The sequence below is a fragment of the Tasmannia lanceolata genome, unplaced genomic scaffold (genome assembly GCF_043159265.1).
Source record: "Tasmannia lanceolata isolate RefF3 unplaced genomic scaffold, GAP_Taslan_0.1 ptg000029l, whole genome shotgun sequence".
In the NCBI taxonomy this organism is placed as follows: domain Eukaryota; kingdom Viridiplantae; phylum Streptophyta; class Magnoliopsida; order Canellales; family Winteraceae; genus Tasmannia; species Tasmannia lanceolata.
In genome coordinates this window covers 993,735-1,009,596 of record NW_027518706.1, presented here as the reverse complement: position 1 = coordinate 1,009,596, position 15,862 = coordinate 993,735, and the positions used below count along the sequence as shown (strand labels likewise).

Genomic DNA, 15,862 nt, shown 5'->3' with positions numbered 1-15,862 from the left:
TAAGTTTGAAGAGTTTTGGGAGAAAATCAGATGAAATGGGAACGAGTATCCTCGAGAAAACGTCTATCTAAGCATGCACGATCCGGGGATGGGCAAAAGAAAATGAAAATCAATAAACATTTGCTTACAATAAAATTTTTCAAATTGATTACAATAAAATGTCCCCAACACACTTAGCGGTGCAATGCACACCAAGCTGATGAAGAAGGTCTTGATTGATGCTTCTTGCCAATTGTACGCCAAAGCCGGTTGCCAAAAGGAAGCCACAATGGACTAGATGAGACTCAAAGCCCCTATGGACGAGTCTACATGAAATGGGTCACTATGGACCGTACCAATGCCAAAATTGGCGAAACTGAGTCTCCATGCGCCTCTCTCAGGCACGCACTCCAAGGGTCCGAGAATATACCTCAATGGACTGAAGCACCTCAACTGAGTAGAGTAGCTACTATTTCAAGCATGCACCCCAAGAGTCCGAGGTATACACCTCAATGGACTCAACCACGTCAATTGAAATAGTTTGGAGAAAAGAAAACTGATGAAAAATGGATGGGAGAACGGCAACAAGCGTCTTAAGGAACAATTATTGGCTTAAGGAAACAAACAACATAGGGGTGCTATTATCAATATAAGAGGACCGATAATCAGATCAAGGATGGGATGGTATACTTCACTCGGGATGGGAGAGTGTTTGAATCAAAGATGGGGGATGCTACTTTGCTAGAGGTAAAGAAAAGGGTGTCTTTATCTAGTATATAAGAAAAGACAAAGAAGGGCTATGAAAAAAAGATGGCACTTCACTCTTTTTTTTCTTCTTTTGATAGAGCCTACTACTAACAACGTGTTGTTTCTTTTGCTCATCTTTAAGCCACCAATTCATTTACCTCATTAAAAAAAAAAAAAAGCATCTCTACTCTCACCTTCTTGAACAGTACTCCACTGAGTAAGGCTTGAGTTCTGTAGCGGGTGTGAGATCCCCGAGATCGACGACAATGCCGGCAGTATCGGTCTCCACAAAGAGAACACCGGCGGTGTTGCAATCGATCTCAATGTGATCATCTTCGTCTCACTCCAATATCATAGCCGAGATTGCAATGGGGGTAGAGAAGCAAAACAGATAAGAAAGTGCTCCAAAGGACTGCGTTTCAATTGAAGTCACTGTATGCCAAAGAAGCGAAATAGCAGCAGAGTTGCCAGGCTAGAAGCAGGGTTGGGTGAGGCTTTGGAAGAAGATGATCGATAGGTTTTGTGTGGCCGGGCGGACGGCCAATCTGGCTGTCCGCCGGAGAACGAGATTTCGCCGATTGTCGTCCGCAGATCAACTTTGCTTTGATACCATGTTAAATTTTCTAGTAATTTCATTAAACTTAGATTAAATTACAAAGACAATTGATGGTGCTTATAAAGAGCACTTACATGATAAACATAGAAATAAATCAAAACAATTATGGAAAGAGATAAATATAAAATTCTTACCTACTAAGATTGGCCTGATTGCTAATCTAATTAAGCTACCTAATCTAGCTAGCTTTCCCATTCAACCCACTTGCCTAATCCCATTCAACCCACTTGCCTAATCTATACCAAGATAATCCAACGATCTGATCTGACAAATCTTAACAGGATCCGCCTTCCGGGTCCTCACCAAAGTTCTGGTCTACTCATTGTTTGAGCCGTATCGCAAGTTTGATTGGAAAACCCCTGTATATGGATAAATACACTGCAGAGGCTTCGAGGCTCAGTTTTGCTAGATGTTGTGTAATGGTAAGTGCAAACCAGTACCTCCCTGATTCAATGAAACTCAAGTCCTCATCCAGAGAGATTGTTCAAGATATTATGTATGATTGGAAACCAATTGGATGCAAACAATGCAATGACTTCTGTCATAGCTGATGGGGTGTAAAAACACAGCAGCCTATTAGCTGCCGACACGTGGCTAGAGGAGGGCTCGCCGCGGACCAGCCTATTAGCTGCCGACACATGTCTCGAGAGGGGCCCACCGCAGACCCCGCGTCAGCAGGGGTAGTTTGGTAATTACACAGAGTAGGTGAGCTTGAACCTATAGCTGGTCGACACCTGTCTTGGAGCATTAACTCCCCAACTACCCCAATTTCTCCCTATAAAAGGGGCCTTCAAAGCTCATAAATGGGGGAATGAAATTCTCACCCACCACTCTTAAAAACAACCTCTTCACTCCGGCTCATACTGACTTGAGTGTCGAAGGGCCTGTCCGGAGTACACTCCGGGTCGGTCATTCTGACCTCGTTTGCTCCTGTGCAGCATACAGCTCATCCGGACTCTACTTCCCTCCAGCTCGGCTCTTACGTCACTGCCATATCTGTTAACCGATTTTGGGCCTAACAATAGCCATGAGAAATGCCCCCTTGTTCAGAATCCGGCCCCCAAGAAGCAAGTTTGGAGACCAGTGGAATCTATTAAGGATCCATTTGTTCCCACGACTTCGAAGCCAAAAATGCAGTATAAAGAGAAGGTTGAATCAACTCCTCAGGCAAAGGCACCAATTCTCCCCCTTGGCAACAGGTTTACTACCCTTCAAGAAGGTAACCCCATGGATGAAATGGTCCCCAATTCAGCCCCCTCGTGAGCCCCCCTCGATAGTCCTAGGAATCATCCCTTCTTCCAGCCATTCGGTCGATGATATTTGGAAGAAGGTCCAAAGAAAGAAAGGAAGTTTGAGCCTCACTTCATCCACCCACCCTCATCTTTCGCCCTCCCTTGCATCTCGAAGCATCCCCTTCACTGGGCTCTTAGCTTTCTCAGATGATCTTGTGGTTGCGTTATCTGCTTGTTTTTGGGTTATTCTAGTCGGCTTTGTTTTTTTTGTTGTTGGCTTCATGGAAGCTTGTTTGGGGTTTTATTCTCCTGTTTGTTTCTCTTTTTTCGGTTTTGGTTGGAGGGCCCTCTCGTTGTTGATCCCCCCTGCACGTAGAGGGTTTGCTTTTGAAGCTTCATGTGTATCATTTTCCCTAATTAATACATCCGGTAGGGGTCCTGCCTAACCCCACCTTACCCATCAAAAAATAAATAAATAAATAAATACTCCATACCCCCAGAGACTAGAGGGGTTGGCCCAGGAAAGACAAGGGGCCGAATATATCACTTACCTTTACTTTTCTTTGTTCTACTTTATCTCAGCTTTTTATCCTCCATCTTTCTATGTCGGAATTCTTCTTTCTGATGCAAAGACCTGGAGAAAACGAAGATTCTGACTTCAGGTATGTTTACATTTAGATGCTTTTTTAAAGACAATGTCTCTGATCTCTTAGGCCATGAAAGTAAATAGTTCAATAACATATAGCACTCAAATGAACTCTACCTGTGAATAAAAGCAACTACAAATGTGCCATGTCGCAACAAATAGTTAAAGATGTTCAATCCCTTTTGGTCTGAGCTTTTGATGGTGGTTTTAGAACACTACAATCCAAATTTTCATGCTTCTGCTGATTATGAGAACCTTTCCTGTTAATTTGGGGTGAAAATTGACATTTCCCACTTATATTTCTTTTGATTTAGGCGATGATTGGATTTCAGGCTTCATTTCTCGCTGCTTCCTCTTGAGGTTTACAGGGGAATCATCTAGCTATGTTTGAGTCTGAAAACACAAAATGCAAAAATTATAGTGTTTATAGGGTCCTCTGTTGACTGGTCTCATTTGTGGAAACCCATTTTCTTTCTTTGAAATCCTCCTCCCACTTAGCATTAAAAAAAGAGATCCTCCTCCCCCTTAGATCGCCAGAACTTGTGGTGGGCACTTGCTCTTGATGAAGGTTCACTGTGTAAACTTTCTTTGGTATTTTGACGAAGAAAGAAACTATGAGAGAGAGAGAGAGAGAGAGAGAGAGAGAGAGAGAGAGGAGTTACCTTTTGCAAAAAATAAATAAATTGTAAATTACATTCTAATTTGGAATTCACGTGATAACCACAACCAAATTGACTTAGCTACAAACTCTTTCTAATAAGTTTCCCGTAAAACAAACTCTTAAAAAAACTACTTTTTGGTAAACAGAAACCCTCTCAACTAAGCTACTAGAAGCCCTACATAAATAAAACTATTCCTGAAACCTATCCAACCGGTTTTACCGTAAAATAAAATTCTTCAAAAATAAAAATAAAAACCTTGAAAGTCAGTGACGATTTTTACAATTCTCCCCCTCAACACCGACTCATGCTCATCAAACCAAGCTCTTCACGGAATTTTCTGAACTTGTCGATCAGTATTCCCTTCGTGAAAATATCAGCAATCTGCTCATTAGTTTCAATCGGCGTTAATGAAATCACACCACACAAAACCTTCTCCTAAATGTAATGATAATGAACTTCGATGTGTTTGGTTCTTGCGTGGAACTTCGGATTCTCAGCAAGTCGAATTGCACTTTCTTACTACAATAGAATCCAACCGCATAATCAATATCTTGTCCAACATCACGCAATAGCTGAAATAACCATGTACATTCTTGAGCTGCCATCATTGTTGCTCGACACTCTTCTTCAGTTATGGATAATGCAATTGTTGATTGTCGCTTGCTACACCAAGATACGAATCTTGATCCACTATTGAATATGTATCGAGTTGTTGATTTGCGTGTAGAATGGTCGTTTGCATAACTGCCATTACAACAACCATATAACTCAAATGGAACCCCTTTTTTGTAAAGGCTACTGTTGGAAAGTTGCCTTATTTCCCACCCAGATGGGTTGCTTGGGTGGGAAGGCAAGTAACCGGATAGGAAACCATAGCTTTTAGGTTTTCTTTGAAACCTATGGGATAGCAAGTTTCCCGTGCGGCAAAACAATAGAGGGGGAGAGAGAAAGAGAAAAGAGAGAAGAGGGGGAGAGAGAGAGAGAGAAGGAGAAAGTGGATTCTTCTTTGGGGTTGTTCTTGGGTTCCCCTTGGGGTTTCTTCTAGGGCTTTTCTCTTATGGATTTCTCTTGGGTTACTCTTGTGTGCGGTCTTGGGTTTGAGAAGCAAGGAAAGGGTTGCGGGTTGTGGGTTTGTGATTAAATCCATTGTAATCCTTGTATATTGTTTTTCTCATAGTGGAAGATCGTGTTTCTCGCCCGTGGAGTAGGCTTGGCTGAACAACGTAAAATCTCGGTGTTCATCTTGTGGCTTGTTTGCTAATTTTACTTTTCCATTTAATTTATGCACGATCGGATCGGATTGCCCGGCAAATTTCTCAACAAGTGGTATCAGAGCTCAGGTGGAGCGATCGTTGAGGCCAGGAAGAGTGATTGTGGGTATTGTGGTTGGATCTTTGGGAGTAGAAAGATTGTTCAAGAAATATTCTTGTTTGAGGTGGAGCGATACACTAAGAACTGCGAAGTAATCTGAGATGGCAGTAAAATCAACTTACTACTCAATTCAACATCGACAGATTTGACAGAAAGGGTAGTTTCACGCTATGACAGATGAGGGTGGGTGAAGGACATCCTAGTTCAACAGGGATTACCTTAGGCGTTGAAGTAAAAGGATGGAAAGCCGGAGAAGATGACGGGTGCCGAGTGGGAAGACATTGAGTCGAAGGTGGTCAGCACGATTCGACTATGTCTGGCAGATAGCTTTATGTTTAACATTATGGAAGAAGAAGATGCACCTAAATTATGGTAGAAGTTGGAAAAGCTTTATATGTCAGAAAGCTTGGCCAACCGGTTGTATCTGAAGCGGCAATTGTACGGGTTGAAGATGCAGGAAGGCGGAGATCTTCTGGAACATATTACGGTGTTCAACGGGCTTATAGATCAGCTCCACAAGGTTGACAAAAAGTTGAAGGAAGAAGACAAGGCTCTTTTGCTTCTTACTTCGCTTCCTGATTCGTATGACAACTTGGTGATGACTTTATTGTATGGTAAGGATACGATAAAGTTGGAGAAAGTCACAGCTTCGCTCTTATCGAATGAGATGCGGAAGAAACCTGTTCTTGGTGAAAATGAAGAACATGGGTTGGTTGTTCATGGTGGGAATCAAAGATGAAGGTCGTATGACAGGGGATCAGGAAAAGGCAGGTTAAGATACAGGGTCGGCGGAAAGGGTGTGCAGTGTTACCGTTGCAGGGAATATGACCACATCAAGCGGGATTGTCCAAAACGAGCTGACCAGGGGGACAATGGTGCTTCAAATACTGTGGTGGTGGTAACGAACGAACAGAGCGAAAGGGTTGGAGACGTTCTCATAGTCTCCACAGGTAATCACACTTCTCCTCATGATGAGTGGATTTTAGATTCAGGGTACTCTGTTCATGTATGTTCCAGGAGAGAATATTTTGATACGTTCCGGGAGATAAGGGCGGGTGCAGTGTCCTTGGGTGACGGGTCCACTTGTGACGTCATGGGAGTTGGGATGGTGAAGATCAAAATGTTTGATACAGTGGTTCGTACTTTGGGTGGTGTGGCGTATGTCCCGAAGATACGGAAGAATCTAGTATCTCTTGGTTGGTTGGGCTCCAGGGGTTGCAGCTTTTCAGCTGCGGGTGGAGCCATGAAAATCACACGTGGTTGTATGGTTCTGATGAAAGGAGAGAAGTGTGGTAGATTGTATCGTCTAGTTGGGGACACGGTGACTAGTGTTCCTAAGATTTCGATGGTTAGTTGGAAACAGAGTGGTAGCGCGTGCATGCATAGGGTCTCTTTCGCAGATGGTGTAGAGACAGGTTTCCAGGTTGCAGACGATAGTGAGAGGATGATAGTACCTGCGTTGGGGAGGATGGATCGAGACCCATCTCCAAGGTTGACTGGGTGAGTCAATGGATTGGCAGCTACATGTGCATTGGCCGTGTTAGTTAAATCGGGAGGAGTCAGAACCAAGGTGATTCGAGGGTGTGTAGCTGGTACTTCAGAAGGTCAATGGTGGTTTGCGGTAATAGCGTAATGGTGGCAACATCGACAGAAAACCTTCAGGGGCTGAGAAATAAACCAAGGTGGAGATTGTTGGAAAGTTGCCTTATTTCCCACCCGGATGGGTTGCTTGGTGGGAAAGCAAGTAACCGGATAGGAAACCATAGCTTTTAGGTTTTCTTTGAAACCTATGAGATAGCAAGTTTCCCGTGTGGCAAAACAAGAGAGGGAGAGAGAGAAAGAGAAAAGAAAGAAGAGAGAGAGAGAGAAGAGAAAGTGGATTCTTCTTTGGGGTTGTTCTTGGGTGCCTCTTGGGGTTTCTTCTAGGGCTTTTCTCTTGGGGTTTTCTCTCCGGTTACTCTTGTGTGCAGTCTTGGGTTTGAGAAGCAAGGAAAGGGTTGTGGGTTTGTGATTAAATCCATTGTAATCCTTGTATATTGTTTTTCTCATAGTGGAAGATCGTGTTTCTTGCCCGTGGAGTAGGCTTGACCGAACCATGTAAAATTTCGGTGTTCATCTTGTGGCTTGTTTGTTACTTTTACTTTTCCATTTAATTTGTGCACGATCGGATCAGATTGCCCGGCGGGTTTTCTCAACAGCTACCATAATCAAATGTGCCTGCAAGATATCGCAATATTCGACGAATTGCATCTAGATGTGGTTTTCTTGGTTTCTCCATGAACTGGCTCACAACGCTGGCTGAATGGGTTATGTAAGGTTGTGTAAGTGATGGATATATAAAAATCCCAACTAATTCTCGATAAACTGTAGTATCATTCAAAAGCTCCTCATCTTCTTTCCGTAGCCGTTCATTCACCGCAATCAAAGTTGAGATCGGCTTGCAGTTGGCCATGCCAAACTTCTCTATGATGTCCGATGTGTATTTCTTCTAGGGATGCATCTTGGGTTGGGCTCAACCCGAAACCGACGGGTTCAACCTGATTTAGGTTCGGGTTGGGTTGGGTTAGGGTTTGGAAAAGCCAGCCCGATTTAATTTCGGGTTGGGTTAGGGTTGAGGCCTTGGCAACTCGACCTGACCTTACCCGACCTCCATCCTCTAATTTTATCATGATTTTCTTAGGGTTATGTTTTCTTTTCGTTTATTTTTCTGTTTGGCCCTAGATGAACCCGAACCCAACCCGACTCAACCCGATTCGATTTGGAGGTAGGCTGGGTTAGGGTTGACCATCCTCAACTTGAGGGTTGGGTTGGGTTAGGGGTGAGGGAATGCTATCTTGGGTTGGGTTAGGGTTGGCCTCAACACAATCCAACCCGACCGAGTTGCACCCCTAATTTCTTCTGGCACAAGAATAAGCCCTTAGATCTATCTATATATTACCTTCAAACCAAGGAAGTGTTGAGCTACCTGACCTCCTTCATCTCAAATCAGATACTTACAGATGACCTTGATTTTTTCTATGGTATCACCTATGATGACGAGATCATCAATGTAAATGAGGACAATAGCCATGTGTCCTCCCTTCTTCACAAACAAGCTGGAATTCGCTGGTGCTACGGTGTACCCACTGAACACTAAGAACTATGCAATTTTCCCCGTACCAAGCACGTGGTGCTTTCTTTAAGCCATATCGTGCCTTCCTTAACTTGCACACATGGTAGGATGTTTCTGACATTCTAATCCTTGTTGTTTGACCATGTAGATTTCCTTATCAAATTCCCCATAGAGGAACACATTTTTCACGTCATAGAGGAACCATCATCCTTTGTTGTTAATGCAATCAACACACGAACATATGTGATCTTCGCTATTAGACTAAACGTTTTTTTTTCAAAATCAATCCCATATTGTTGGGAAAAACCTCGTGCAACCAACGTCGCCTTATATCGATCAATTGAACCGCCCATCTTGGTTTTTGTTTGAATGATCGCCAATTGTATTGCAAAAAGAAGACCGAGATGGGCAATGTACAAAGATAAGGAAACAACAGAAAGAAAATACAAGATTACTAGAAAACAACACAAGGAAGCGAATCGAACAACGCCAATGTCTCTTTCGAAACTCCATTTCTTGCGAGTCTCTCAGGTACTTCATTAGTCGAATGTCAGACATGCTTAAATTGAATAGATAATGGCTTCATCCAATCGACCATTTCATCAAAGAATCTATCAAATATCCAAGGGTAGTTGAGTGATCCATTTAACCACTTAATAACATTTTAAAGAGTCTCCTTCTACTATCACTTTGTCTTCTCTGTTCTCAACTAATAACTTTGAACCCTGATGGGCTGCGCGAACCCCGGCTTCTGATGCATTTGCCACCCCAATGGGGCCCACAAAGGCCCAATTACTTCCCCATGATCAGTCCTTAACCCCCCGCCCCCCCAATACCCGCCGGACCCGGATTGCCCAAACTCGATCCATCAAAGTTATGCTTTAGGAGATTTGGAGGTGGTGGATCCCAATTTTGAACCGTCCATCTTGTGCTTCACTTTGAACACTCGTCTGCAAGAAATAAGCTTTACATTTGGTGGAGGTGGGACAAGATCCCACGTTTCATTCTTCTGCAAGCCAATGATCTCCTCGCTCATAGAGATTTGCCACTTGTTGTTGTCTTTTGCCTCTTCGAAAGAGGTCGGCTCCTCCACCATACAATCTTCTGAGGCATTACATTGTACCGTAAGTGTCGCTTCACAATAGGGAGTCTGTAACATTTAGTGCAAAAGAAACCTCTACCTCAAAGTCATATTCTATAACAGGCTCTTGTCCTGTCACGTCACAAGCAAAAGAACCTTGCATGTCCCATTCACCACCACCACCATCATCCTTGTCTTTGGATTCGATGGCAACAATCCTATCATCGATCTCAATCTTAACCCGATAATTTCTTTTAATATGACCTGGCTTACCACAACAATAACAATGAAAATCACGTTTTTCTTGTAATTTTTTTTTGTTTTTAGCTTGATCACCTTTCATAGAGGCATCCTTCGACTTCTTACTTTCCTCACATTTCCACTTGCTAGTCACCGCAAGTGCTTCCTCACCTTCAAAGGTCGTGGTCAGTCAGCTACAGCAGTAAGGGTGGCTTTTTGTGCTACTATATACCATATTTGGCTTTAAAGGAACACCCAGATTTTTTAGCACAACACAAACCAGAAACAAGCTATTTTGCAAACCACCCTAGCTAAGATATAGTTCAGGATCTCTTACCTTCAACTCGAAGAGGGACCCAAGGGACAAGCAAAAACAGATCGCTGGTTACTTGAACCTCACTCTCTTCAATCACAGCCCTACCCCAAAAGTATGCAAGCGGATCCCGCCCGAAACTGGAACCATTAAACTAAATGCAGATGCCTCATTAACAGAGAATCACGCCTCAATTGGTGGGCTTCTCCGAGACCATCACGGCACTGTTCATGGGCTCTACTCCATCCAAACTACCCTTGGAGCCATGAATGAGCTGGAATTAGAAGCCATCGTGTAGGGGCTCCTCATATCAAGGAATCAAGGTCATTCAAAAATCTGGATAGAATCCGACTCCTTAGCCGTTGTTCGAGTCATTCAAGACACTTCTCTTTGTCCTTGGCGGAAAGTCCCAACTCTCATAAAGATCAAGGAGATTCTTGCTCAACTATCCTATTGGAAAATCTCTCATGTCTGGAGAGAATCAAATCGGGCAGCCGACTTCCTTTTAAAAAATGACTGTCCATGTAACGGAGTCTTCACTGTCATTCCTAGCTCTCTTTGTCAACTCCAGTCCATTATTCTTTCTGACTCCGTGGGAGTAGGGGTGTTCATTATTCAGTTATAACCGAATGTTCGGTTCGGTTCGGTTTTTTTCCTTTTCGTTCGGTTTCGGTTTTTTTTTTGGGAAATTCAGTTATTCAGTTTCGGTTTCAGTTATCTCAAAAAAAATTCGGTTAACTAAAATAACCGAAATTATGATAAAAACCATTTTTTTTTCTAAGTGCTATATGGGCACTCCGTAGGATGATCAAAACAGTCCATTTGATTGATCACAACTTAATTAGGGTGTGCTCAAAAAATCATTTCGATTGGATGATCCTAGCCCTCCGATCGAAACCGAGATTTTGTTTTTTTTCCCTCTTTTTCTCACACTATTCGGTTAACTGAAATAACCGAAATAACTGAATTTTTTATCGGTTCGGTTTCGGTTACCGAAATTTGATAACTGAAATTATTCCGGTTATCAAATTTCGGTTATTTCGGTTCGGTTATAACCGAATAAGCACCCCTACGTGGGAGTCCAATACGTATGATTGTAATCCTTGTTTTTATATAATCCTTGTTTTTATATATTCTGGTAGGGGTCTTGCCTAACCCCAGTTTACCCACGCAAAAAAAAAAAAAAAACGGTCATATGCTTTGCCAACTTCTCTTGATTAATCAAGAGATTCTCCAATTCCATGAGAGATGGTTTCTTTGGCCAACCACGTATAGCATTGATAAATCTGCCAAACCCGGGTCTCAAGCTACAAATATTCAATCCCCGCATTCAATTTTCACTAACCATAGATTCCAGGTCTAGCTGAAAGATCTCATTTTCTTGATTTTCATGAAGTAAGAAGACAAATAAATTCCATTCCGAAAGAGATAGATAAAGTACCTTGTGTTAATGAACTAATCTCGTTCTCCAGCATCCACAGCCGTGCATCATTCTCTCATAAAAAGAGAGATGAGAGTGTCTCCCACGCTTCTTTCGGAGTCGATGCATCTCTGGTATGGTCCTTCTGTATTGATGCTTTCAATACATATAATCTTTCTTTGGAATGGATCTTTCACTTCCGTAATGCATCCACTCCCTCTTCTGGTGCATTGGTGTCGTTGTCGTTTACTATCTCTCATAGATCCTAGCCTTGAAGGTACTACACACATGACTTCTAATAGATGTAGTTGGTATTGTTGAGCTCTTTGATCCCCGCCAATAAATCAATGTTTTCTGTCATCTCCTTCCAACCTCGACATCACCTCGAAGCAACGAAAGAAAAAACCGGTTCCGATCAAACGCCTCGATCTGATACCAATTGTAAACTTTCTTTAGTATTTTGAAGAAGAAAGAAACTATTGAAAGAAAAGAGAAAGTAGTTGCTTTTTGCAAAAAATCGTAAATTGCACTCTAATTTGGACTTCACATCCATATCTTTATTTATGTCTTCAAGTTGTTGTCAGTTGGATAACCACAACCAAATTGACTTAGCCCCAATACTTTTAGATAAACACAAACTTTCTCAGCTAATCTACTAGGAGCCCTACATAAATAAAACTCTTCCTAGAACATATCCAACCGGTTTTACCATAAAATAAAACGCTTCAACAAAAAAAAATCTTGAAAGTCGGTGATGATCTTTACACGCTGCTTCTTCATTCATTTTATCGGTAGAAAGATTGAAACTTTGAAATAGCATTCCAGCTTTTATTGATGGGTGAGGGTTTCCTTTCATAATTACTAAACATTTTCTGTTGTGGGTAGTTGATGTAAAGAAGTTACCATCTATTTTCACCTCCTGTTCGCTCTTGGTTTTCTTCTCTTTCTGCCTTGCCCGTTGCATTAACTTCAAGCTCTTCAAAGTGCTGGAGAACTCGTGTTTGTCCATTTCGATTTTTGAGCTTTCTTTGTAATACCATGACAAAGAAGAGAACAGGAGAGAGCTTTTCTTCTCTTGATTTCCTGGATTGCTCACGAAGGTTTGCATGTAGGTTTTGCATTTTATATATTTTTTTGGTTTCTTTTTGCACTTTGATATTGCTGAATGCAAACCCTTGAGGAATTATATGATTTAGCCTTTAGGTATGTTTCTTTGCCATCCTAATTTTCCATTTGATTTATTTTATTTCTTTTTGGACTCTGTTACTGCAAGAAACATAACCGAAATTTCCTAGATTTTGCATTCAGTCATTTTGCCTATTATGGCTTTAACCAACCATTTTGGGTCATCCACTAGACAATTAGAATGTCCAATTGGTTCAGTTATCGCATCTAGCATCCACAGTTGGGCCCATTAGATGGATGGGTCCAATTACAATACATGCCGAGAGTAAGACGAAGATCATCATCGCCCCCAGATGGAGATGGTTGAAGTTCAACATTGATGGTATCTCTAAAGGAAATGCAGGATTGGAGAAATTTTTTGGGATGAGAGTGGGTGCGCAATTCAATCCTTTTTGGGTCTCCAACAAAGTGGAAGCAAAATCTCTTCTATGTGGCTTGAAATGGTATGCACATTCTAGGTCCAGGCCTCTTATCATTGAAATTGAAGGAGATTCTTCAAATGCTTTGGCGTGGGCTTCAAGTAAGGCTCCTAGACCTTGGAAATTGGCCAACATTATTTCGAGATTCAAGTTCTTTGCTTGACTATATGTCTGGGGTTCGGTCACGAAGCCGTCAGCTAACACTATAGCAAACAAATTGGCAAAAGATGAAATTGAAAAGGAAGTTGTTTCATTTTGTGTTTTAGTACTGTTATTTCGAGATTCAAGTTCTAAGTTGTTTTGCATCTTAATAAATTTAGTTATCTTAAAAAAATTATAATGCATGCCTACATTTTAGCAGTGGTATATTAGTCATATAATCCTTATTTTATTTATGCTTTTATGCTCATGGAAGCCACCATAAACTATAGATATGTAGTTCAACAGAACATATCCCGGCCCCAAATTAGTTTGGAAATTTGGATGGGTGTCTGCTTGTTGCATTGTTTAAATCATGCATAAAACAGGCATACTTAACAATATTGTCAATCCATTGCATGAGTTGTCTTCACATATTGCCCTTATTACTCTGCGTTACCATGCTGACTCTTTTAAGTTGAAGCATTTCAACTTGTAAGTAGTATCTTTGCATAAACATCTTCTCTTATTTCCTGGTGATGATATTTCATTCATGGTGCCCTTTAGCTTTTGACCTTAATTGTTTTTTCCTTTTTCATTGACATTTGAAGCAACTTCGTGGAGCTAAATTTTGTTTGTTGGATTTCAGTAGTAAAAGGAACAAATGAATACTTGTTCTAAAGGAGAGACGGGGCAAGTTTCAAACTTAGATATGATCAATAATCTACCTGAGGATGCCATAGACAACATCCTCGTGCATTTGCCCATCAAGGATGCTGTGAGGACGAGCATCTTATCGAAAAATTGGAGGTATAAATGGGTTACAATTCCAGAAATTGTATTTGATGGGCAATGCCTTCCACGTCTTGGCTCTACTGACAAAACACTTGTGAACCTTACGTGTGCCAACATTGTCTATCAAGTTTTCTTGCAACATAGAGGCCCAATTCGAAAGTTCAAGTGTTCTAAGTACCTTCGTGCTTGTTCTGATTTGGATCGATGGTTACACTTCCTATCGAGACAGGGGATTAAGGAAATCATCCTACAATTTTTTGATGGGGATTATTATCAGCTGCCTTCATCTCTCTTCTCTTGTCAAGAAATGTATCATTTGAGACTAGAAAGTTGCATTTTCAACATCCCTCCTTCATTTGAAGGCTTTCATTGTCTCAAGACCCTTTATCTTGATAATGTTACCTTTCCCAATGTCGAACTTGAAATTCTAATTTCCAAGTCCCCACTTCTTGAGAGATTGACATATATAGATGTTAGTCATCCTTGCCGTCTTAAAATCAATGCTCCAAATCTACAATATTTGTTTATTATTAGCTATCTCGATGCCTTTTCTTTTGAAAACACACCAGTTCTAGCTTCTGCATTTATTTATTTGTTTCCGACGAAGAACTTCGATATACATCTCGAGACATGCAGTCTTACCAATGTTCTTAGTTGTCTACCAAACATTAAGAAGCTCCTTGTGGACATGCACTTCCTAAAGGTAAATAGTATTCATGAAGTAAATTGGAATTCAGTTACAAACTAAAATACTAATCTTCTCCTTCTTCCTTTTGGTGCTAGGTTCTGGGTTCTGGCGATGTACCAGATAGGGTTCCTAATACATTTGATCATCTCAAGGAACTCTCTTTGAACATAGATTTTCAAGACCCAAGGCAGATGTTGGCTGTTTTTTGCTTATTTAGCAACTCACATAATCTGCAAACACTCAACATCAAGGTGAGTTTTTATCTTCCTTTTTTTTTAACATGACATTAGTTTCCTTTGATATCGTAGTACTGTAGATGACTCTCAAGGCATTTCAATTTCAAGACCTCAAAAGGAGAATCCAACACTGCACCTGTCATGAACTATTGGAGAGCACAAGATCACATGGATTGCAAGCTTAATCACCTCCGAACCATGGAAATGAGTATGATGCAGGGCGTAAAACCCGAATTAGAATTCATAGAACTGTTGCTTGTGAATGCGCCGGTGCTCGAGACACTTACAATTACCAAGAGTGTATTCAGTGCCAACGAAAAGGAAAGGATTTTCAAAGAGTTGTTGGGATTCCGAAGAGCTTCAGCACAAGCACGGATAATATTCAGTGACTAAAAGGCCATTGCAGTTCTCTTTTTGACAGCAGCACGAGTCACAACTAGATATGTATATTTGAAGACAAGCTAGATCCAAGAACATTTTTATTACTGGTTTGCATTTCTGTTTTGTGATGATACGTGATTACATGCAAATTTCTTGGTTTTCACTCAATGGACAGAAATCACTTCTAATTTGCTCGTTGCGATTGGGCCATGGATGCGTGCTTTGAGCCATTGGATATAAAGATGAGGGCCCACTTGGTTGACTGTCCCAATCAACAACTAGTAGGCCTGATTGTGCATTGCAGTTTGTAGTGCCTTCACATTAATTTGAATTGTCGTTAATATCTGATCAGAGGACACTTACTAAGTTTTTAACTATTTGCTAATTAATGGTGAGGATTATCCAATTCATGCACAATTTTAGCTTAACAGGTATCAATTTAAATATCCTTCATCAACATAATGAACCTGTAGATTTTGAACAACCCAAAACTATACTGAAGCTTTTGCTCAATCATCAATTAGAAGAAGAAAAAATTGGTGGATGGTTTTTTTTTTTTTTTTTTTTTTTGAATGCTAATTCTGGTGGATGGTTAGGATCG

At 41.2% G+C, this 15,862-nt stretch overlaps 1 protein-coding gene across 4 annotated transcripts; it reads left to right on the top strand.

The window, feature by feature from the left end:
• Window positions 1-2,878: 2,878 nt before the first annotated feature.
• On the top strand, window positions 2,879-15,429 carry LOC143859298 (F-box/FBD/LRR-repeat protein At1g13570-like). 4 transcript variants are annotated; one of them, XM_077370022.1, is made up of 4 exons: window positions 2,879-3,236; window positions 13,811-14,659; window positions 14,740-14,895; window positions 14,961-15,208. In XM_077370022.1, exons 2-4 carry the CDS (start codon window positions 13,826-13,828, stop codon window positions 15,063-15,065), a joined length of 1,095 nt encoding a protein of 364 aa, XP_077226137.1. In that variant the 5' UTR covers window positions 2,879-3,236; window positions 13,811-13,825; the 3' UTR covers window positions 15,066-15,208. The 4 variants fall into 4 exon arrangements, with proteins under 4 accessions (XP_077226137.1, XP_077226138.1, XP_077226136.1 ...); XM_077370023.1 differs by having other exon boundaries at window positions 2,880-3,236; window positions 14,973-15,208; XM_077370021.1 differs by having other exon boundaries at window positions 2,901-3,236; window positions 13,814-14,659; window positions 14,989-15,429.
• Window positions 15,430-15,862: the final 433 nt, after the last annotated feature.

Bases quoted from the DNA above. Each gene is read 5' to 3' on its own strand.
- LOC143859298 (XM_077370021.1), top strand. From the start codon at position 13,826: ATGAATACTTGTTCTAAAGGAGAGACGGGGCAAGTTTCAAACTTAGAT. The intron at 14,660-14,739 runs GTAAATAGTATT...TTTTGGTGCTAG, and splicing joins TGGACATGCACTTCCTAAAG to GTTCTGGGTTCTGGCGATGT. The intron at 14,896-14,988 runs GTGAGTTTTTAT...TTCAATTTCAAG, and splicing joins TGCAAACACTCAACATCAAG to ACCTCAAAAGGAGAATCCAA.